We start from the raw sequence: 25,526 nt of genomic DNA on the forward strand, positions 1-25,526 counted from the left end.
ACCTGCTCTATCTTTTTACCTCTTTCCCTCCCTCCCTTTTCAAGCATGTTCTGTCTTATAGCCCCTGTGCTGGAGAGGAAGCATTCACTTATCTACTCTGCAACATTCAGAAATATTTGCAGCACAATAGGCACACAGAAGCCACAATATACTTCATTTTTTAAAAAGAAAATCCCTTAGACATTTACAGAGTGTGATGTGATATGCAATATCTTATTCCCTGGAAATTGAATTGGTATACACACTTCTGTTTCATTATGTGTCTTTGGGTATTTTTCTTTCTCAAATACCCTAGGAGAAAATCATATATGGTAATGTAATAAAAACACCAGGAAGAATAAATGTACTGAATTGTGTAAAATATTACAAAGAAATAAGCCTGTGTCAGCACCATTCACAAGGTATTCCAGGTTTCTGTTTGTGAGAGAGAGACCTTTTTTTGCTGATAACTTGGCATATGAATATTTACAATCAAATGTGTCAAAGGAAAAAGAGAGCTAATGCCAGTAGTATAATTTTATGTGTCAGTGGGTTGGCACTATTTAAATTCCTTTGAGATTAAGCAGAGACTTCAGTTAAAATATATATAATGCAAAACATTGTATTTGTCATACAGTGCTTATTTATGAAATATATTACATTTGCAGAACCACACTTCCTCAAATTGGTGACCTCAACATGTTCCGAACTACAACTCGCATCAGCACCAGCCAGCATGGCCAATGGTCAGGGATAATAGGAGTTGTAGTCCAGAAATCTTGAGGATGCAAAATTGGAGAAGACTGCACAAGACTATAGGATAGCACTAAATTGCAATCCTATTTCTTTACCCATAGCTATTGTGGATAAGAACCTTCACTAAAATAATAAAATAACTGGAAAAAGCCTTCATTTCACCTACATGTCAGGCTAGTTAACCCAACCCCTTCCTCAGTGGTCTTTAACTCACATCATGGCTTGTAATTATCATTAGAGCACACCCTGATTGCAATTTCTGCAGCCCAAATCCCAGTATACAAAAGGCAGTTGTAAAGAGGCATTCCTCAGTGCATTCCTCAGGTTAATGTCAATTCTGTACGGGGCGGATTATACAAAAATGTAGAATTATATTACTTATCAGTGAACAGAAAAGTAATCCCTCGATCTATACTTCCCATCTATGGAAAAGAAGTAACATTTCCCTGTGAGGGTTATTAAGTGCCATAACTGCCTTGCAGAATACGTGGAGACTATGATTACGGAGAACAACTGATTGTATTTTAAAACATAATTACTAGGATCAGAGCAGCAAATGCTGGAAAGTCTTTGTCAAGTAGATTAAATGCACTGGAGATGTTTAGTCTCCTAAGAATCCTTAGGTTGGGAAGAAACCAAAAATTCATCAGAATCATTCCTGACCCTGCAAGGTAATACAATGCATCGTATAAAGATCTGTCGTATACCAAAGGGAGAGAGCAAGAGGCAAGAAGAGCACAGATGAGCTGGCTTCAGTCTTCCCCTTTGCAACTCTTTAGCCACCACCACTGCTAGTTACAGCTTTGTAATAGTTAAATGGATTTCAGCCAGATTATCAGAGGTGTACACTTCTGTTAAAATGTAATCTGGTTAAGGAATATTGGCAAAAGATTATAAAGGTAATTTCTGGATTATTTCAAATAAACATAGAAGTTAATAGGGATTTGTTATTTTCGGGAATACTGGGAAATAACAAAGTAAAAAGTAATAAGCAAGAGTTATACAAGATTATGATTCTAGCTGGAATGGCAGTTATTGCTTTGGGATGGAAAGAAAAGGCCAAATGGAATATGGAAAAATGGAATGATTATGTGTTTGAATACATACAATCAGAAATATTTGTACAGATAGTGGCAGAGGATAGATGGGAAAATAAATGCCAAAGAATCACAAATAAATGGGCTTTTTACAAGGACTGGATAGAGAGAGGGGAAGCCAACCCTAACATACAAGCTTGAATGAACAGACTGTTTACATGGATAAAGATATGAAGAAGGAAGGCCTGCCGGGGGGGGGAGGGTTGGAGTGGGGAGGGAGTGGGGGGGGGAAGGTAAACCGGATGGTATTTTGAATGGATTTTGTTATGTATGAATGGATTTTGAATGGATTTTGTTATGTAAGCTCTTTTTCAGAAACCATATATATTAATGCTATGTAGGTATGCATTGTGTGGGACGCGGGTGGCGCTGTGGGCTAAAGCCTCAACGCCTAGGGCTTGCCGATCGAAAGGTCGGCGGTTCGAATCCCCGCGGCGGGGTGCGCTCCCGCTGTTCGGTCCCAGCGCCTGCCCACCTAGCAGTTCGAAAGCACCCCCGGGTGCAAGTAGATAAATAGGTACCGCTTACCAGCGGGAAGGTAAACGGCGTTCCGTGTGCGGCTCTGGCTTGCCAGAGCAGCGATGTCACGCTGGCCACGTGACCCGGAAGTGTCCCCGGACAGCGCTGGCCCCCGGCCAATAAATGTGAGATGGGCGCACAAACCCCACAGTCTGTCAAGACTGGCCCGTTCGGGCAGGGGTACCTTTACCTTTACCTTTAGGTATGCATTGTAGTATGAATGAATTGTGTTTTGTATTCTTTGTTTATAGAATATATATAATAATGTTACGTTACTAAGCAAATTTAATAAAACAGTTAAAAAAAATACACCTCTGTTAAGAGCATACCTATAAATGTACCGTATGCATGTGACAAATGTGCACTGGAGATCTGTGACTGGCTGCCACCTCATGTTCCAGTGTAAGATTGGTGATGTACCCGAGTTTGCCTCTTGCAGTGAAGTGTGTTTGATAACAGCATGTGTAAAATGTTCTGCACTGGAGAGTATAGCATAACATTGGAAAAGGGCGATGGAGGTGGCCACATACTGCCCATGCTGCAAATGTGCATTTAAGACTTTTCAGAAAAGTAACATTAAAAAAAATGAATTAGTAATGTGCACCCAATGTGAGTCATGTTACCTTAGTGCTGCTAACAAATGCAGCATGATGATTTGAGCAAAAATGTTCTTAGTAGGATGGCTTTCAGTCCTAATGTGGCTGGTAACATGCTGGGTAGACGCAAAAGCATTTTTGTGACTAAAACTTCATCCACCATGAAATGAGATTCTAGGAAATCTGGTGCCACTCTCATTTCTCATAGTGCACTGCACAGTGTTTTCCTCACATATGTGATCAGTTTGTAATGTCTCCACACTGTTGGAACAAATTTAATTGCTTTCCAGCATATTTTAATGCTACAGTTTCTATAATTCAGTATTTTCCTAATTGTGCCTCGCACTACTGCTTGTCTACAGGAATCAGTCATTACGTACTAATAGTGCATTGGCTGATATTTACTCAGCCTGAGCCCCGTGTTGCTGCATGCTCTCATGAGAAAGAGTCCAGCTCTGCGGACGTGTATGCAGTGTAATTGTATTAGCTGTACTGGATCAAACCCATAGAATAACCAGAGAGATACCTGGTCTCTAACTTCACCTCCTCCAGATAATTGGCTCCAGATAGCTTGTACAAAAAGAGAGACAGAGGGAGAAGCTGATCATCCTTTTGAAGTTCAGGTAGCTGGTGTGTTACATCCAAAGTTGGCAATGGGCATTGCAGGCCCTTGGCTCTTAACCCTGACTCCTTTACTGGCCTTGCCTACTTAATGAGGCTCTTAAGCTGTGACTCAACTTGTGAGTCACAAAGTCAAATGTGCCCACCAACTGTGTATGGTGGCATGAAAGGGTGGAGGTTGCGGGAATGAGATACTAGGTTAGCAAGCCACCATGTCCACTTGGTACATTTGGTCCACCAAGCTAAATGCAAGCTGATCAGCATTCAGCTTGGTGGACCAAAGGTTGTGTGTGCCTAGTCCAGTCCAAGAGAGAGGCTAAGTGACTGCCCCTTTGTCATGAAACTGGATGTCTAACTTGGCGGAGGAAGATTGTTTACTCCAGAACGATACTTTCCATCATCTTGGAGAGGAAGCAATTTTAACACTGAACTACAATTGACCATGTGTGAGCTGCGGAAATGTAGGGTGAACCTCCTTCTGCAAGACAGTGATGTGAGATTTCTGGAAATGAGCACAACAAAGAGAGAGAATTCTGGCTATTAGATGGATATAAAAAATAGTAACGATGGTTTGAAGTGATAGATTTAATTTTACTTTACTGTATTGTTTCAGGCATGTTTTGATATTCCCTTAGCTTCCTTGGGTCACTGGCAGAGGAAGAGGAGTGCGGGGGGAGCGCACCGCCCCCGGCAGTGTGATACCCAGGGTGCCATCGTGGCTGCCCCCCGCCCGCACTGGGCGCCCCACCCCTGTGGGTGGCATGCCCCGTCCCCAGGACGTGCGCCCCACCCCTGGGATGCGTGCCAGCCCCCCCCGCCTGCTCTTCACTGAAGCTCTGCCACTGCCGTGGGTATTGCTTGCATAACAGTAATTCCTTAGAATCCTGCTTTTTGTCTGTTAGTTTTTAGTCTCGCAGACAGAGGTGTAATGACTGTCTGTTTTCACAAAATATAATAATAGCCTGCAGTATTAAGAGGCTTTCAGATGTGCATACTTCAACTACTTAAAGCGGGTTGTGAGCAGCACAAAAGGGCAGATCTTATTGTGCTGTATACTATTGTGATACCTTTTAAAAAGGGTCATCATATTAGCTGTCAGAATTGTGTGCTGGTCGAGAAGAGATAAAGAAGTGACTAATAAAACAAAATAAAATGTGAAGATGAATAAGCCTCCTTGGGAGCTGCTCTTTTTAGATCAGATAATTTTTCCTCATGTTTCTTTCCTTCTGATGGCAGCACATCAAAACCTTTTCTCAGATTACTAACACAGAGGCCCATGGGATGCCTGGGCCAGACCTTTCAAGGCACGGCCAGTTTTCAGACTGATGGATGATCCGGTCTTTTCTTTTTGGTGATCTTTCATATCTCTGTAAAATGAACAGAAAAGTTCAGAGGCCGCACAAAGTAAATATCATAATTTATGTGCTTCTTCTATTTCTGTTCATTTACATTTTATGGTAGATTTTGGCCTACAGAATAAGGGGTTAGCAACTGCACCAGAAAGATTAATAGAAATCCACCACCTTCCCTTTTCCTCACTTGCTGAGTGGGAAGACTGGCTCAAGGGCAAAGATAGCTTTTTAAAAGGATAATTGTTTCTGCATTAATAACAGATGACTCATTGAATTGTAGGTTGCTGGAGGAACAGAGATCATAGTTCTAAGATGTGCATGGGCATGCAATTCTGACATACAGGGACATTGATGCTTACAGTGGTTTTTAAGATTATTGTTAATAAATGATAATCTGCTGAGATGTAAACAGTATCAGCAGCCATCAGTAATAATAACAACAATATCAATCATAGAATCATAGAATTGTAGAGTTAGAGGACCCCAAGGGTCATCTAGTCCAACTCCCTGCAATGCAAGAATCTCAGCTAAAGCATCCATGACAGAGGGACACCCAGCCTCTGCTTAAAAACCTCCAGGGAAGGAGTGTCCACTACCTCCCAAGCGAGACTGTTTCACAGTTAAACAGCTACTACTGTCAGAAAGTTACTCCTGATGTTTAGTTGGAATCTCCTTTCTTGTAACTTGAAGCCACTGGTTTTAGTCCCACCCTCCAGAGCAGAAGAAAACAAGCTTGCTCCATCTTCCATTTGACAGCCCTTGAGATATTTGAAGATGGCTATCATATTTCCACAGCATTCCCCCGATCCACAAAGTTTGTAATTCCATTAAAAAAAAGAAAAAGAAAGGAAGAAAGAAAGAAATGGGGACAACATTTGCCCTCCTTCAGTCTGCAGGGACCTTACCGGTTTTCCAAGAATGCCCAAAAATCATGGACAATGGCTCCAAGATTACACCTGCAAGCTCCTTAGATGCAGCTCACAAGGCCCTGGAGATTTGAATTCATTTACAGTAGCTAGGTGTTCCCTTACTACCTCTTTTCCTATTTTCGGCTGCAGCTCCCTCCCTACATCATTTATTCAGTTATCACCAGGTTGGCCAAGGAAACTTTTATTATTATTTTTAACCACTCTTGCAAGCCTGAACTCATTCTGAACTTTAGTCAGCCTGGCCTTCCCCCTGCAACTGTTGGCTATTCGTGTATACTTCTCCTTTCTGATTTCGCCTTTCTTCCATTTCTTAACTCTCATCTGTTAGCTCCTTATGCAGCCACACCAGTTTCCTTAGATGCCTCCCACTTTTCTTTCTTGTTGGAATTGTCTGCATTTTAGCCTTCAATATTTCTCCTTTTAGAAACTCCAATCCATTTTGGACTCACTTCTCTTTGAGTATTTCTGATTCTGACCAAGGGATCTCACCCAGTAGCTCCTTAAACTTTTTGAAATTGGCCTTCTTAAAGTCCAGAGTCTAACTACACTCACCTTTCTCTTGCCTCCCTTGAAACCCAGAGGACACGATCACTTCCTTCCCAGTTTCTGAGTACTTCCACTTCATTAACATTATGGACATGCATTTCTATGTTCTCAACAACTTTGGTAAAATGAATTGCTGTGGATCACTGAATAGAAAAAAGAAGTGGATGAGATTGTTATCTCATATTCAAAAAGAAGTGGATGAGATTATTTGTGTGTTGCAAACAAATCAGATTTTATTTGTTTGTACCCTGTCTTTCTGTTGTGATAAAAGAACCCTCCAAGAAAACTAAAAACCTCAATTTAAAATATGATACAATTAAATATAAGGAAGTTGGAATACATAAACAAAGCACAGTGGAGGAAGGGAAAGATTATATAGATGCGAAATACCTATAATAGGATGCTGAAAGTCACATTCATATGATCTTTCAGAAGTGCAATTGATATTGCTCTTGTTCTGTAGAACTTGCTTACAACTGAAGAATATTTGTTTAGGTTTTAAACTTGTTTGCTCCGCAGATTCTCAGGGCAGGTGCCATCATATTTGTCATAAGATACCTTTGGTCACTAATGTGTGTACATTAGTTTAAACTGACTTAATAGTACAGTAACTGAAGTCCCATCGGACTGTACTTTGTTGAGAGGAACTTAACTGAGGGGATTCCACGGGTATACTAATGTAAGTCTGTAGTGCGCACATGTTCTCAGTTGTTGACCAGGTGTTTTATGTTGGGAAGATAGTAAGATCGCTTTAATTTGCAATGCACCTTGTTTGAAAATTATTTGACAGCTAAATCTTATTATTTTCATTCCTTTAGCGCCTTGCTGAAGCAGCAGAGAGATTTCAGAAAGAACATCAATGGCAGGATGAGTTTGCGGTGAGTTTTTCTTCACTCTTTTTTTCAAATAGTGATGGTTCCCATTTTCTAATTTTCCAATATGCTTTGTACATTTCATCCTTGTTTCAACCTGGCTGCCTCAAGATATGCCATATGTATAGAGTTGGATGCTGTTGAGGAAAACTTTGCTAGTTTGTTTTGTAGTTAACAGACAGATTGACCCTCAAACACTTGTAAATGCTATGATAACTTATTAAAATCAATGTTAAATCTGTGATTTGGAAGTGAGATTTGAGCTGCAATCCCAACCCCACTCATCTGAGAGTAAGCCCCCATTGAATTCAAGAGGACTTATTTCTGATGGTTACGACTGCACTGTAAATTAATTTAGATGCCAGCCTAAGAGTAGCTCACACATTCCTTATTTCCCTGATTTATTCTTAATACTTCACCAGATGTCATTGAGATATCTTACTCACATCACAATCTCTTGCTTCCTAAAATCCTGTTCCAACTCTGGCTACAAAAGGAGCATATGTCCATCATTAGGCACATCAGGATAAATTTTTGCTAGTCAAGAGATACATGTTGTGAACCTTTAAGAAAATGATAGACTTCTGTCATTTAATTAGCAACTGACCCAAAATAGAATTCCAACTAGTGGCTCAGAGTTCTTACTTGAAATTGTTTGATTAATGTGATCAGTATTCTCTCATGCCTTCTTTAAGGAGTGAAACAAATTTCTAACGTTTGCTGGGATTCCCATCTGAGCCTGCAGCTCTTCCACACCATTGTCCTTGCCGGCATCAGTCTCTTGGTAATATTGCCTGTATATGAAATGTAGGTGTAACTAATGTTAGGACCGCCCCCCCCCCCCCGGATGTCCTTTTCATTGTGCATTTACTTTGAAATTTGCTGGAAGCAAAATTTCAGTGGCAATTCTAGTTTGGTTGGAATTTTCCAACTATACAGAACTTGGATGGGTGGCTGTCTGACTTGATAAACACTGCAGTTTCACTTTCTTTTCCTATGTTTTCAACAAGAAGAAAAGATGGCGGACTTGTACATTCTGGCACAAAGTGCACAGAATTCATCCAATTTCACTGCCAGGAAAGTTTTGCCAAATTGTACTGAGAAATATAATATTTTATGAATGCATTCAGTGAAAGAAATTCTAGCGTTAACACAGTATCAGCATGAAACAAAGCATGCACCTTTCTCTTTTGGACTGGGATGAGGAAATGGTGTATATAGAATATAATAACCTTGACATTAGGTTATACAATTTAATTTTGAATAAACGTATTAAGCTTCTCATAATTTAATTTGCTCAGTTTTAGCCAGAAGTAATCATTCATTTCTTCTGGCCTACTTTTTAAAGAAAATGTCTGTTCAAATTAGTTTGCACACGGATCTGTCTGCTAAGCGTACCTTTCAGTGTAATTTTTCATTTTTCTAATGGCTGTTTTACGAAATGGAATCAGCTCTGTAGAATGTCTTTTTTGCCATTGGACTTGAGCAAGGAACACTTGTCCTCTGGGTGAAATTGAGATCATTGGTATATATATAGTACCCAACTTCTTTTGGGGTGATGGAATCCTTGCAGTACAGCATGAGTTACAGACAAAGCAAACCTCTTTGGGAGGGGGAATGGAGATTGGTTTGGCTTCATGTTAGCTCCAAATCAGCAATGATCTTGACTGGCAAGTTGAAGCTTCTGCTGGAGCAAGATCTAGCACTGCAGCCCCATATGACCCAACACTCCTGCCTGCATTCAGATCCCCAACCATTTGTTGAGTATTTTGGGGGAGGCTACGGGGGCTCTTAAGTAGATGGGGAAGAGGATGGGGAAGCAGAAGTGGGATTGTGTGAGCTGCTTTCCTATAGCACAACTATTGATACAACACTGTGTATATTTTTAGATGCTGGCTGTGGTCCTATATGATAGGCTGGGGTGGCCCTATATTCTTGTACTTGTTTGTCCCTAGCTTCCCCGGTTCCAGTTTCTCCATTTCTCACCTCTTTCACCTCCTCCATTACATTGCTGTGGATCTCACAGTGCTGTCCTGCTTCCTTCAGAGTCATTCACATCTCTTTTTCTTCCTTCATTTCCCCTTCCCATAGGGCAGAAGGTGGAGCTGGTGGGTTTTGGCACTTAACTGCTGCCATGGCACTGGTGGGAGCTGGCCAGGATTGATGAGTAGTGGGAGGTCCTGCTGCTGGCTTCTCCAAAAAGAGCGGTAGCTGCTCCCACCTTCTTACCTTTCCTCACAGACATTTCTGCTATCACACTTACCTTCATAAGGAAAGAAGTCTTTCACTGTGCAGATGTCTATGCTGATGTACAGACATCTCGGATGCATGCCGCGTGTCATGTATTCACACTAGGGGGGTGCTAGCAGCCCTCTACTGAAAAGGGTGAGAAGAAGGGCCCAATGAGAAGTTGTTTTGGTAGCAAGCCATTGATCAACATTACAGCTGATTCTGCCTTGAGCATGATGGATGGGGAGAGGGACTCAACAGTATGGGAACAGCAGCCACAAAACAGCCCTGAGAGGGACAGAAGGTTGCTCCTTGGAATAAGCTAATACAGGGTAAAGAAGGATAGAACTTTCTTTATGTATGCTACAGCAGCAGCAAGAATTCTTATCGCAAAACATTGGAAGACACAAGACCTACCCACCTTGGAAGACTGGCAGATGCAACTAATAGACTATATGGAGATGGCGGAAATGACTGGCAGAATCCGAGACCAGGGAGAAGACTCAGTGGAAGAAGATTGGGGGAAATTTAAAACCTATTTGCAGAAATATTGTAAAATTTCTGAATGTTGATGACATAGAAATGAAATGCTGGGGTTCTAGCAACAAGGTAAAATCTAAGATTAAACCAACAACAGATAAATTAATGGGCTATGAATTTACTGAACCAACTTTTAAAAGGGATACAAGAACAGGGGATGTGAGGAAGTCAGGAAAATATGTGAATTTAAGATGTAAAATTAAGAAAGAGGGAATTTTTGTGTTTTTCCTATATGTGCTTTTTCTTTTTATTATTAGTTTTTAATGTATGTATTTTTGTATTTTTTATTTTTGTGCTTAATGTTTGTATTGTTGTATTTTGTAGTATGTATTTTGTTTCTTTATATTCTTTTTGTCTTTGTCTTTGTATTTTTTCTTTTATACTTTGCATTGTTAAAATTTAATAAAAAACTTTTTAAAAAAGGAATAAGCTAATACAGGGGTTCCCAAATGAAATATACTCGGAGTCGCAAAGAGATTTCATGCTCTTTATTCAGCTCATAGTGGTGAGGAGGAATGAATGAAAGTCCCCTCACAGTATCTGCTTTATATACACTATTTACACAATGGGCTGCACATGATTGGCTAATTCCGGAATTCTACTGTAAGCCAATCAGGTTGTGGATTCACTTCTATCTGGAGCAGGATTGGGTGGTTCCTGCCAACCAATCATACTGCTGCATTGTTCTAGGACCAATCAGACTGCTGCATTCTGAATCCTATTGTTCTAGGACTAATCAGACTGCTGCAATTTGGATCCTATTGTTCTAGGACCAATCAGACTGCTGCAGTTTGAATCCTATTCAACTCAGTACATAACACCCCTCCCCTCTAAGTTCCAGTCCTGCCCGGGAGGTCGCATTCATAGTCCTCAAGGTATGCCGGCGGCCTACGTGTGCGTTGCGGCCTAGGGTGTTCCCTGGTCCGGGCTCCAGGTTCTGGCTCGTGTTCCAAGGATGCTGGCTGTGATGGGGTTGTTTGGTCTGGTGCAACCGGCTCGCTCAGTCGTGGTTCTGGTTCTGGTGTCCTTTCGGCCTCACGGGTCCTCTCTGTATTTACTGATTCTGCCTCTCCTGCTGGCCCCTCCTGCTCTATGGGCCTCACTGCCCCGCTGTTCCCTTGGGACTCCTCTGACATGTTCTCCTCCTGGGTTTCTCCCGGGAATCGTCGCCGTATCTGGTCGCAGTGGCGGCGCCAGCATTGCCCCCCATCCGTTAGCACCTCGTACGACACTGGGCCAGTGACCCTGGTGACTGTGGCGGGTACCCATGCTGGGCCTGCCCCAAAATTCTTTGCGTACACTGGGTCCTGGGCCTCGAAGGTCCGGGGGTTCCTGCCTTCCCCCACCACTACCTCATCCTGAGCTCTATCGGGGTGAAGGCGGTCCAATCTGATTGCAAGGCGCCGACCCATTAGTAGTTCAGCGGGGCTCCGGCCGGTTGTTGAGCTGGGGGTGCTGTGCTGTGCTAGAAGGAATGTGGCAAGGCGGTACTCCCAGTCCCCTTGCGTCATGCGGCGAAGGGTGTCCTTGGTGGTCCGCACCATGCGTTCTGCTTGGCCATTGGTGGCAGGGTGGAACGGTGCCGAACGGATGTGGCGGATGGCGTTCTGTGCTGTGAAGGTTTGGAATTCTCCTGACGTAAATGCAGTCCCGTTGTCTGAGACGAGAGTGTCAGGGAGCCCGTGGGTTGCAAACAGCCTGCGTAGTACCCGGATGGCTGCGGACGTGGAAGTGGACGGTACCAGTGCGACTTCCAGCCATTTGGTGTAGGAGTCCACCACTATGAAGAATGTTTTCCCCTGAAAGGGGCCAGCGAAATCCACATGCAGGCGTGACCATGGTGCTCGGGCGGACTCCCAGGACTGGACTGGGGCCCTTGGGGGATCTGGGCGGGATTCTTGGCAGGCCTGGCAGTGTTTGACCCAGGCCTCTATCTCTCCATCGATCCCCAGCCACCACACATAACTCCTGGCAAGGGCCTTCATTCTTACTACCCCTGGATGTGTCTCGTGTAGGGCTGTGAGGACCCTTTTGCGGAGGGGCTGGGGAACAACGACTCTGCTTCCCCATAACAGGCACCCCTTGTGCGCCGACAGTTCATGTTTGCGGGTTGTGTAGCCGACGAATTCTGGCCCGGGGCTGCCGCTGGGCCATCCCCTCCACACCCAGTCCAGGACCCGGGAGATGACCCTATCTTTCTTGGAATGGTGTGCAACTTCTTGTGCCTGAATGGGGCGGTCGGGAAGCAGCTCCAGGCTCATAACCTCTTGTGCAGGTGCTGGGTCAGGGCCTGTTTCCGGCAGTGGTAGCCTGCTGAGGGCGTCCGCATGGCCCATCGCCTTCCCAGGTCGGTGAATCAGTGCATACTGGTAGCTGGCAAGGAAAATTGACCACCTGAGGACCCGAGGAGACAACACTTGGGGGGTCTGCTTTTCGGGGGCAAACAAGCCAAGCAACGGCTTGTGGTCAGTCACCACGGTGAAGGGCCGCCCATACAAGAAATCATGGAATTTTTTTACTCCCTTCACAATTGCCAGACCCTCCTTATCAATTTGCGAGTAGTTCCGCTCGGTTGCGTTGAGTGTCTGGGAAAAGTACGCCACCGGTACCTCTCTTCCATCCGAGAGTTGGTGCCCCAGGACAGCGCCAATGCCATAGGGTGAGGCGTCGCATGCTAGCACCACCGGCAGCCTCTCGTCGAAGTGTGCCAAGACAGAGTTTGAGACAAGCAAGTCCTTGACTGCCTGGAATGCGGCCTCCTGGCGCTGGCCCCACACCCAAGGGGCCCGCTTGTCCAGGAGTCTGTGTAGGGGCTCCGCTACCGCCGCCTTGTGGGGAAGGAAGGAATGGTAAAAGTTCAATAGTCCCAAGAAGGCCTGAAGTTCAGTCTTGCTCTTGGGCGCTGGGGCATCACAAATGGCCCGTACCTTGTCCCCAGTCGGGTGGACCCCTTCTGCGTCCACCATAAATCCCAGAAAGTCCACCTGAGGCACTCCTAGTAGACATTTTTCCCGCTTCACCTTGAGACCCGCCGTCTGGAAACGGTGCAGAACGGTGCGGAGGCGGTCCTCAAACTCCTCTGGTGTGGGCCCGGCAATCAACACATCATCGAAGAAGGGGGTGACACCAGGAATCCCTTTGAGGAGAGAGTCCATTAAATTCTGGAATATGCCTGGTGCCACGCTGACCCCGAATTGCAGCCGCTTTACCCTGAACGCTCCTCTGTGTGTCACAATCGTCTGTGCCTCTGCTGTGGCCTCATCTACTGGCAGCTGTTGATATGCTTGGGCCAAGTCCAGCTTGCCAAAAATTTTCGACCCAGCCAGGGTGGCAAGGACATGGCTGACCACTGGCACTGGGTATGCGTGGGCCGTGAGGGCCTTGTTTATGGTACATTTGTAGTCTGCGCAGATGCGGACCGAACCATTAGGCTTGACGGGTGTGACGATTGGAGTTTCCCAGGGGGCATTAGGCACCGGCTCCAGCACTCCTTGCTCCATGAGTCGGTCCAATTCCTCATCTATACGGGGTTTCAAGGCGAACGGGACCCGGCGGGCCTTGAGCCTGACCGGTCGTACTGCGGGGTCAAGCTGTAGCGCAATGGGGGGGCCCGTATACTGTCCCAATTTCCCGTCGAAAACCCCTGGAAATTCCTTGCATATGGCGTCCACGTCCACTTGTAAGCTAGTGTGGTTCACCCCGGTGACAGCTAGCCCCAGTGGTCCAAACCATGCCAATCCCAGTAAGCTAATGTAGGGGCCCTTGACCACAAGCAAGTCCAGTTGCCGCGTCCGCCCTCGGTATTGCACCCTGAAGGTCCCCACCCCCATTGTGGGGACCTTACGTTTCTGGAAGTCCCGGAGGGTGAATGGGGCCGGCCTGAGTTTGGGACCCTCAGTAGGACACAGTTTCCTTAAGGTCTTTGCCGAGATTATGGATAGAGTTGAACCCGTGTCAAGCTCCATGCGGCATGGGGCCCCCTCTATCTGTACCTCTACATAAATTTTCTCTACGTTGGGGTGGGGCAACTGGTATACCTGGCAGTCTGTGAGCTCCGTCGAGTTGCCTTGGTGCGTTGGGCCCCGGGACCTGGGGCTCTTGGGTTGGTCATCTGATGCCTGGTGTCGGGTGGGCCGAACCCGACACACCCGGGCGATGTGTCCCGATTTTCTGCACTGCCTGCACTCTGCGTTGCGGAAACGGCAGGTCCTCCTCTCGTGACTCTCCCCGCAGCTTGCACAGTTTCCTCCTTCTCGTCGAGGCAGCTGTGGTCTGTGCGCTGCTTGAGTGCGCTGCTGTACTCGGTGCACCTCCTCCCTGTCGGATCCTGAGTCGTCGGTGAGGTCTTCATGGTGGACCCTCGGTTGGGATGGCAGGCTCGGCCGTGCCTCTTGCGTCGACCTCTCGGCAGCTTCCGTTGCCAGGGCCTCCTCCAGAGCGACCTGGAACGTTAGGTCCTTCTTAGCGTAGAGGCGTCGTTGCAGCTTCTCATCCTTCAGGCCACCGACGAGGCGGTCACGAAGCATGTTCTCCAGCTCTGAGAAGTTGCAGAACCGGGCGGCTTGGCGGAGAGAGGTCACAAACCCAGTTATGGTTTCCCCAGGGGCTTGTCGCTTTGCGTAGAAGGCATTTCGACGAGCCACCACTGAGGGCTGCGGCGAAAAGTGCCCCTTCAGCTGTTCCATTATTGTTTTGTATGGAACAGTAGCGACGTCTTCAGGCGCAAGGAGAGCCCGGGCGATTTCAAACGTCTCCTCTCCGCAGACGCTGAAGAATATCGCCCTCTTCTTGGCGTCTTCTTCGTCGGTGACCCCTTTGGCTTCTAGGAGGAAGGTGAAACGGGAGGCGTACGCTTCCCAGTCTCCAGATGCTGGGTTGAACGGTGAGAAGCTGCTGTCGGTTGCCATTCTGAGTTCCTTGTGTCCCGGAGCTGAAGCCTGGATACACGGTGCGAGGCAGCGGTGCGGCAGGTGGCGGTGCTGCGGTGCTGTGTGTGGCAGTCAGCTCAGCGGGATCCCATCCTCGTCGCCAGTGAAATATACTCGGAGTCGCAAAGAGATTTCATGCTCTTTATTCAGCTCATAGTGGTGAGGAGGAATGAATGAAAGTCCCCTCACAGTATCTGCTTTATATACACTATTTACACAATGGGCTGCACATGATTGGCTAATTCCGGAATTCTACTGTAAGCCAATCAGGTTGTGGATTCACTTCTATCTGGAGCAGGATTGGGTGGTTCCTGCCAACCAATCATACTGCTGCATTGTTCTAGGACCAATCAGACTGCTGCATTCTGAATCCTATTGTTCTAGGACTAATCAGACTGCTGCAATTTGGATCCTATTGTTCTAGGACCAATCAGACTGCTGCAGTTTGAATCCTATTCAACTCAGTACATAACACCAAACTAAGGCCAAATAAGGCCTGAGGGACTCGTTTATCCTGCCCGCGGCGATCCCCGCTGCCCACTGCCACTGCCCGCTCTTAGCGGTGCTGCAGGGCTGCCCACTTCCAGGTCAGAGGAGCACCAGAAATAGCTTATGCACATGTGCAAGCGCTATTTGCACATGCGTTATTTCTGGTGCACATCTGGGTTGGAGGAGGCCCATACACATGTGCACAAGCTATTTCTTGTGCTCAGAAGTGTTCTGAAAAAAGCGTGTGCGCACGCATATAGGCAGGCGCTCCCCCGCCCTCCAGCCCGCCGTGCGATCAGTGCTGGAGACACCAGCCCGAGGCACGGTAAGTTTGCTGACCCCTAAGCTAATAGGAAATGAGCTAAAATGTGGTGGAAGGAATAAAGCAGTTGAATCATACAAGTTATTCATTACATTTCTTAATTTATTTATATGCCACCCTTTATGTGCACAGAACAAATGAAATGCCGTGAAAATCCCTGAAACGATAGGTAATCAACTAGAAATATTATCTAATAGAAATATTCAAAAAAGGAGGTAAAACTCCCAAAAATTCTGAAGTATTATAATCCTAGTTCGACCTAGGTGAAGCAAAGCGCAGTAATAAAGGATTGAGGACTCAAAGATACAGTTTCTAATACTGAATTTACAAAATGGCAAGTTTTAGACAAAGCCCAACTTAAAGGAAACAAAGCACAGTAATAAAGAGTTGAGGACTCGGCTGTGAAAATCCTAGTGTTCCTTTACAAAAAGGTTTAAAAAACCTAAATGGCACAAATTCAAAGAAAGGAATACCCCCTTTTTTTGAATTTTGGTCATTTATGGTTTATGATTTTTCTATTTCCTTCTGAGGAAACTGAATAGTTCAGTGAAACCAGGTTTGTAGCCAGCATCCCGTTAAGGCTTTGTTCAATTTTAGGTTTTTCTAATTTTTTCCTTAAACTTTTTGATTCTTATTATTTAGTTTATTTCCATTAGATAATATTTCTAGTCAATTACTTCTCATTTCAGGGATTTTCATGGTATTTCATTTGTTTTGTGCAATTTTTCAGTTCCGTGACTGTCTTTTTTCTACTACCCTTTACATGCAGGCAAAGAACTCCTAAACACACAAGCAAATTCTGAATTTCACAAACCTGCCAATGTTTCATATTGAAATGCCGAACATCACGCCTCAGCCTCTCATGCTCATTTCAAACATCTCTCTTTGGATACTGTCAATGCCCTGGAAGCCCTACCTTGGAAGAGTGGCAAAAAAGAAAAATCTATTTTACAGAATGCATCTTTCAGCCTTGATTTTCCATTCATTTTTAATGGCACCTTCTATAATAAAGTTTTAATAGCTTTTTAATGCTTGCATCTATAATTTAAAGCTGAAGTGAATGGGATAATTACTAAAAAGGGTGACTTAAGATTGCAAAGGAATGGTAGAGACCTTGTTAAATGTACACTCAAATTAAAAGGCAGCAGTTTTTATTAAGTATTGGCTCATAATTCTTCCCCACACCAAATTCGAACATGCTGCTAATTAAAATGGACTTTATCTGCATATATTAGGTGCATATTACAGAAGTGTCACAGACTCTGAAGAATCTTCACAAATTACTGTAAAGGAAAAATGCACAATATTGAATTGTTGGTACATTGGGAGGGGAAAAAAACATTTCATTGCCATTCTTCCTTGCCTGGTTATCTTTATCATCATGTCACTTATCTGAACATGACATGTCCCTTTTCTTCTTAGACTATTTTAATTCTGTTATGTCCTGTTCTCACATGGTGTTTTCAGTAGTGTCCAGTTGTGGTTACCGTCCAGGTCTATGCCTTTCCAGCTTGATCAGTTCTGTGGCGCAGAAAGAGACCACTCGCCAGTCCTCTCCAGGACAAAGATCATTTGATTCACCAACTAAAATATTAACTTAGTTGTGACATGGAAGTACAGGCTGAAATGTTTGAAAATAGACCTGGTATGCTCAATGCTGATTTTAAAGTGCAAGGAGTTGCTTTTCTTTTCTTGAAGAAGAAGAAGTGTTATGCTTTGAAGAGAGAATGGATAAGGATGCATATAAAATAAATGATATTCTCTGAATATACAATTATATTTGAAGTTACATTTGATTGAACTGAAATGGTTGGTTAGCTAGAGCAATTTTCTTGCAGCCGAGTCCATGATATTAATTGTCCCTACACATAAAAACGTAAGGAGTATACAATTTGAATTTTAACAAGCTGGGTCTTTCTGCTACATTTGCCTTCTACTTATATGTATGCAGAAAAACGCAAGTGTCTTCTAGGAAGTAGTTATTAGGTACAACCAGTATCTTTCCAAAAATAAGTCCTCTGCTTTAATTGCTTGAGATACAGTATATTAAAGCTTGCTGATAGATATTGATTCAGAGCATTGAGTTATATACAGAAGTTTCTGAAGGTGTCTTGATTAATGGTTTGGGCACATGGCTGTTTCCAGGATGCTGAAAAAAGTCTGCAGCATAGAGATTGGGTGCAGACCCACCAAGAGGGCCTTTCACAGCCATGGGGCCAGCATAGAGTATAATTCAAATTTATTCCATTTCATCTGGATATGCAACTTTTTTAAAGCAAAGGATCACATGGTGAAAAGATCAGAAAACAAAAAATATAATTATCTGTAGCAGACAGTGGCACTCACCTGGCCTCCAGCTGCCCACAGCTAGGACTGTGAGGGAGAAGGGAGAGGTGGTGGCAAGCTTGGCGCAGTGCAAGTGCGCCAGTAGAACCAATATGGCACCCGGCCATGCACCGTGCTGACTTCGCCACCTTTCCTTGTCTTTGTACGGTATTCAGTAGCAACACAGGTGACTGAAGGTTAGGTGAACACTGGCGCCCCTCTTCATTGTCTGCTACAGCCTACATCTGATTGGGAAAAATGTTCACAAAGCTTTTGGGCTTCTTATATTTTTTTAGTCATTCAATTTTAGCTAGATGTATGAACCAGGATCATGGATCACCTCCACGTATTGATCACAAAACTAATTAGAAATGGCTTAGCTTCTGAAAGGCAAAAACTGAGTCCTGTACCACTTCAATTTTTTTGTGCCATTTAAATACCACTGGAAAGAAAACACGGATGCATTATCCTTTTCAGTCTAACAATCCACCCTCCCCAACAAACACCTTATTAAAAACAAAATGCATGATGGTATTGAATTAATTAGCACCTTGCAGGTACTTTAGCCTTGTGTAATGAACAGACTGCATTGTTAACAGAAGCTTACTGGAAGCTGATGTCTTCTCTCTTCCCCTGCTTTCTAAGCACCTCCAAAGACCTCTTAACACTGCTGTAAGATTCTAATTATTTTATCTGCCATTTTCCATTCCAGATGGAGCTGCAGATTTAATAGCTATTTCAAGTTGGTGAGAGCTAACTCCTGGAGAGCAGCTGCAGTCTGGAAAGTAGGGCTGTAAAAGATTAAAGTTAAAAGATTAAAGTTTTTCTTAATAAAATGCTGATTGGCTTTCTAGCTTTTAACAAATTAATCAGATGATTGTCCAATTAAAATTAAATAACTATATAATTGCAAAGGAGCAACTTCTTATCTGTTAAAAGCGAATGCAATATGTGGTTTGTTGTTGTTTAGTCGTTTAGTCGTGTCCGGCTCCTCGTGACCCCATGGGCCAGAGAACGCCAGGCACTCCTGTCTCCCACTGCCTCCCGCAGTTTGGTCAGACTCATGTTAGTGGTACAGGACAGCAAAGTGAAGTATTCATAGAAAAGTCCCTTTGTGAATAGATGTGTTTTCATGAGTGTGATCCAGGTCCAAATCTGCAGTCATCTGACCCTCACTAGGTCAACATTGCCCTGCTAGAGACTAGCCATCCATGTTCTACTTTGACTACTGACCAAAGTGTACAATCAGGGGTGCCAACTTGAATAAAATATTGCGGGGGGGGGGGCAGGTAAGCCCCGCTCTGCATAATCATCCACAAGACACAGCACATGAACACCATTTGAATGACAATGCCCATCAACTTTAGGGGCCCGTTCCTCTCGAATATTTTATTGGGGCCCCCAAAGGAACCTCAACCCCTAGGAGTTGGCTCCCATGTGTACAGTTTACAAGGCCATGTGCATGCTTACTTTCTTTTTTAATAGTCAGCAAACATTTCTCTTTTATAAATATTTAACAAAACACAAAAACAAACCCCAGCAAGAACCATGCCTCATAAACACAGTGGCAGAAAAAGACAAGGGCCTAGTGAAGTGAAGTGGTGATTGTCTATGGCTGCTAGCAAACAAATCAGCCAAAGTTACTAGATGCTCTGCAGTTCATTGTTTTCTGTTGCAGTTGTGAAGTCCAGGACTTGAGAGCTGCTTGTTCCTCAGGTTTCCAAGGGATCAATTAATTTGCTGAATGTTCTCTGCATTGGCAAATGCCTGCTTTGACTTCTTGAACATTTCCTTGCGTATGCATGTAGTATAACAATTCTAATGCTATGCTCTTGAACTTCCAGAGGAATGACTCCCCACTCTTGTCCCACCTTCTCAAGAAGAGCAGTTGTACACCACTCTAATGAACTCACAAGCTACTAACCTATTAGTACCTTTCACAATTCTTCTTGTTTCTATGTATTTATTTGCCTATATTTATAAAGATTTAGATTAAATTCAGAGACAGGTTCATAGCATTTCCGTAGTGAACACAGAATGTGTGTGTGGATTTTGATGATCTGGTCTTTATTTGGCGCTTTACTGTTTTCATAAAAAGCACAGGAACAGGACTGTAAGAGAGTTACCCTACCTTTGTCACTCCGATTAATTAGGAAACTGAATTTGTCTAATGTAATTAAGTTTGGTGCCATGTAGTCTTTAACTGTGTTTAAGGCAAGACTCTCTAAACCAGCATTTAAACTCCTATGTAATATCTGCACCAGTCCTCAAATAATATGGTTTATTTATTTAATTGCATTTAACTGCTTGCCTTGTCCCACCACAGCAAACCAATGATCTTCATATTATGATTTCCTACATCTATGATATCATGTGATGGCCATTCATTATTTGTAAATTCTGTATGCTGTATGTTTTTTTGTGAGAGGCAGAAAGATTTGGTCACATGTTCTTTTACACACACACACACACACACACACACACACACACACTTGTTGGTGACTTGTGGAAGTCAGTTGGAAGTTCACCACACCTCAGCCAGTGTGATGTGCCATCAGAGTATGCAGGGTCCCAGAAGAATAGCTAAATACTGCTATCTACTATGTACAGTTATTCTGATCTTTCAGGTAAAGATACATATGTACAGATCCACAAACACTATCACTATGCTACCAATGCTGCTGTGTAAAACCCCCAGCATTTCCCCTTAACTCTCACAGATTCAGAGTAAGACCCTGACAGCGGAACAGGAGAGCATCAGGACAGGACAAGGCATAATGAAAACAATGCCCTAGCCAAGAGACCATTATACCTGTCTCTACATTCCTGAACCAACAGGAACTACTCCAGAAGTCATACACTTGGCCTTGCTGGTGTTGCTAGAGTAACTCCGCACCCCTGGTCTCTTATCTCTGAACATGCAGATGTGGGACATATGCTACCTCAAGACATGAGCCCCAGCACTGTAATTTAACCCATTCTTCACGTTACACCAACAACACTCACACACACACCCCTTTGAAGTATGATAAAACACCGTAGGACGTGTTTGTGTGGAGGAGCCTTGAATAAGCAAGTTACACTTCTGAAGCATATTTAGCTAGATATTAAGCATCGTGTCTGGATTATTTCCCCCATCACCACATTTTCTTTCTGAAGTGGAAGATGTGAGGGGCAATGTGGTGATGCTAATTGAAAGGATACTTGGGGTTCATTTTTTTCACAGAGGACAGTCAATTAAGCCAAATTCCAAGCAATTAGATACATCTAATGAAGTAGGCGGTCTACAAAGGAACATAAGGAGCCACGACACTGCAAAATAAGATAGTTCAAAGTGGGTCTATCTTCATAGGATTTTAAAAAATGAATGATAGGTCTACTTATTCAGCAGTGCAATGCCAGGTTTATGACATTATTTTCTTATACTTTACAAGAAAATAATGTGCCTTCTCCTCTAAGCTGATAGTACTTAGTCTATTGTGCGCACCTTGTTGTCCCCCCACATTTTTTTTAATAGATATAGGTAAACCTATTTGTATGAATAGGTTTACCTTGCTCATGGTATTCTTTTAAAGAGGCTACTTTATGGTTTTATTCCTTTCTTGAAATGCTTTCTAACAGAAGAATTTCCCCCCAAGCCTGTCACAAGCTGGCATGCCTAGGTTTTCCTAATACTGTTACTGTGTCAGGTGGGAGCAGTGATAATTAAAGTCTAGGGCTTTTCAGCTGGAACTTACTGAAACTCTGTTCCTGCACCTCTCAGGTGGTCGCCATTGCACCTATAAGAGAGCAAGGGAGGCGCTCATGGTGAGTTCCAGCACCTCATTTTCTAGAAAAATAGCACTGATTAAGTCTGTCCTCAGTGGTGCAAAGGTACGAGGGTTGTGGTTATCCATTTTTACAAAGGGGCACAAGTACTCTTGGTTCTTGTCATCTATCGTAGTAGATAACTGATGCAGGGTGAGCTATAGCTTGTGGTTAGTGAAGAGCGCTCCTGGCTCTAAGCTGTGGTTGTGTAGTTTCCTCTGCCTCTCATCACCACGATGGCAAACTAAGCACATTAGCAAGTCTTATTTTCTGTTATGCAAAGGAGGCAATAATCTGTTCTGAGCATGCTCATAATTGTTTACTTGAGGGCCACATCTACACAGTGGAAAAGATCAGGACTCAGCTTCCCTGAAGAGTCTTGCTGTTTGGTTCTTTCTTGCTTCTTTCAGTATCTCTGAGTTACACAAAATGTAAGTCTGTCTGTAAAATAAATGGGTTGGGTTTTTCTTACATATACCATTTTTTAATGGAAGGGGATGCTTGGTTCAACAATTTTTTTAAAAAAATGTTTTGCCAAATTTCATCCTCATTAATGGTGGATGGAATTAAGGCAATAGCTTAATTAGGCTAAGTGGAAAAGGAAGGGAAGGGGAGAATAAAAAAAAGTTTAAACCTGTATTGTACTTTAATTCAGTTTAGCTGCAGAAATATTTACATTCTGCTATAGCACAAGAGCATTTAACATATGTGAATATTTTCTGACAATCTTTGAAGTATCATTCATTTTGCTCCTAAAATACCTTTGTAGGAGTAGTAGCAGCAGCAGCAGCAGCAGCACCAGCACCAGCAGCAGCAATTATTATTATTATTATTATTATTATTATTATTATTATTATTATTTATTTGTACCCTGCCCATGTGACTGACTTGCCCCAGCCACTCTGGGTGGCTTCCAACAAATATAAAAGCATAATAAAACATCAAACATTAGAAGCATATATCATTAATTAGAAACAAAAAGTCTCCATTTAATAATGTAATAGGAAAAAACAAACAAAAACCATGTTATTAATGAAGTGATTCTTACGTATTTTGCTCTATCATTTTTTTTTGACATAATCACATTTATTTAGATGAATGGATAATGTCTGTGCACAGAAGACTCCACAGATCACAAATCTACCACTGGTAATCAAAAACAGAAAATGAAGTACTGGTGCATGCAAACATAAACAGTCTTTGGGCTTTTCTTCACCTGTATTGCTAAAGTTGTGGACAGTGGAGCCGCGCAGCCTGTGCTTGGTGGTTTGCTAGTATGACTGTGTGAACACAGCTATTGTTGGTTTATTGTTGCTTGCCCTTGTTTCAAGTACCCCATGATAGCTTACATGGAACTTCTCCTATCCAGGTGTGGTCCAAACTTAATAAACCAAATTATTCCATGTTTTAAGACCATTTCAAGGTCTACAAAGTGTAGTTAGTTGACAAGGGAAGATTCCATAGCTCAGCAAAAGAGCCCATGAATTAAACCCCCAGCATCTACACTTAAGAAGATGAAATAATAGGCAATGTAGGACCACTTCCTGATGCCCTAAAAAGTTGCTTCCAGTTAGACAATACTAGTCTACACAGATAACTTGTCAGACATGATGTATGGCTGTTTACTACTTTCATATGTACAGTTTACTGCATTCTTGTGGACAGTTCTCATCCTAGGCACTGCAATCAAATTTTAAATGCCGATGCTATAAAACTGTATAGCTTTTGACAGCTGCCCTCATACACTGTTCTGTGGAATTTTGCAGTGCAAAAAGCCTTGTTGTATGACACCAGTACATGAAAACATGCCCAGAGTGTGACATTTGGCAGCTTAGCATATAGATATTACAACACAAGTCAGGGCTTTGCATCTGCTAGCTGTGACAGTGACCATTTTGACACACATTAATCCTTGGCAAAGGTTAATTGAGAGGTGGAGAGAAAAAGTAGCTGGATTCTCATCATTGCACGATAAAGAGGCTGGATATAGGCACCCCTCAGCAATCTGATTGCATGACAATAAGCTTTCCATATATTACTTGTGCATATTAAAACAACTATCTGTCACTGAGAACACAAATGCAGACTGGCAGATTCAAAGGCTGAGATGTGATGCTTTAAATTAAACAGTGGCAAAAACTTGGTTGTATGAATTTGCCCAGATCTCTGGCCATTGGACTTAAGATGAAAATGCTAACTTCATATGAGTTTGTAATATTTTGTTTATTATTATAACTCATGTTCTAACGTTTTAAAAATAGCAGTTTCTCCCCATCATTATAGCTGCAAGCACAAGGTCAAGAAGTAAAGACAACGCTGGTCGTAGTCTTCCACCTTTCAGTGGTTTGGCCATTAAGTGCACTTATTTTTTTAAAAAATAATTTTACTGGCATTGTACGATTAATTAAATAGCTTTAAAAGGCCACAGTTCATCAGGAGATCACAAGCCAATACTCAGTGGATCCCCTTGTGCTCTTGTTTTTGAAAAGAACATTAGAATATGCAGACCTTGGTCAGATCCTATTCTTACATTATTTTAAACTGAGTTTTGGTGTTTGTTTGTTTCTATATTCCCTTTACCATACAGTCACAGGGCAGTATACAACATACTAAAACTGAACTGATTCTGCCTGCCCAAGATGTACGAAATGCTTCCTGTTCTCAGCTGAGCCTTGTTCAAGTCTTCTTGAGCACTGGTGTATTCCTGTATCTCTGGTTATTATTTGGTCCTGACTTCTGGGTTGCTCCAGAAGTCAGGCAATCTTACCCCCCCTTTCTATATACACCTGATTTGCCCTCTGGCTTTTTTCTCATGGCTCCTGGGTCATCTCAAACTTCAGCCTATGGTCCAGCACTGGGCCAGTGGTCACCAGCTGCTGTGACACAACCCTAGGGCATCTGTTGTGGGATTACAGCACCATCCCAGACCATTGTTCATGCTGGGTGGGGCTGATGCAGATTAAAACATTTGAAGGGCACCATGTTGACTATCTCTGGTATGTGGCAGTGCATTGAAAATGTTTTTCTAGTTGTATAGAAAACAGTAAACTAACAAATAATAGGAAATTTCAAAACCAGTAGGCAGTTTAAAAATAGTCTATTGCTGCGAGTGAAATCTTCCTTTATAACTGGCTGGGGGGGAACCTTCAAGGGAAGAATATGAAGCATTATGCTCTGAAGAAAAATGCAATAAAAGTTGAAAGAAGGCTGACAAACTAAATGCACTGTCAGTACAACTAACTACAAAGAGTCAGTGGGTGTTATTTCCCCACAAATATACTTATCATTTCAAACTTAGACCTCCATCTTCATTTAAAGCAGTGTCATGCCACTTTAAACAGTGATGGTTCCCACCCCACCCCCAAAATTATGTAGTCTGTTGCAGGTGGTGACAATTGTTGGAGACCTGTTTTGCGCTCACAGTTTATAGTGGCTTAATGATAAACCTCTATTCCCAGGGGTCTCTGGGAATTGGAGTTCTGAGAGCGGAATCGGGGTCTCCTCACAACTTTCATCACATCTAACAAAGAACAGTTCCACAGTTCTTTGGTGGAAGTCATGACTGTTTAAATTGGTATAATATTACTTTAAAAGCACAGTGAAGATGGGGCCTTAATTG

The 25,526-nt window shown here is 43.2% G+C and overlaps 1 protein-coding gene across 5 annotated transcripts in view; it reads left to right on the forward strand.

Annotated features, from left to right (window-relative positions):
- The window catches only part of CACNA2D1 (calcium voltage-gated channel auxiliary subunit alpha2delta 1), a 392,960-nt gene that overhangs the window by 187,771 nt on the left and 179,663 nt on the right, over window positions 1-25,526 (forward strand). For all 5 annotated transcript variants that reach the window (XM_082239529.1, XM_082239530.1, XM_082239531.1 and 2 more), the window contains exon 4: window positions 7,214-7,273. In XM_082239529.1, coding sequence (XP_082095655.1) covers window positions 7,214-7,273 — 60 coding nt within the window. The remainder of the gene's footprint in view (window positions 1-7,213; window positions 7,274-25,526) is intronic.

The sequence above is a fragment of the Podarcis vaucheri genome (genome assembly GCF_965113315.1).
Source record: "Podarcis vaucheri genome assembly, chromosome: 10".
NCBI classification, from domain to species: domain Eukaryota; kingdom Metazoa; phylum Chordata; class Lepidosauria; order Squamata; family Lacertidae; genus Podarcis; species Podarcis vaucheri.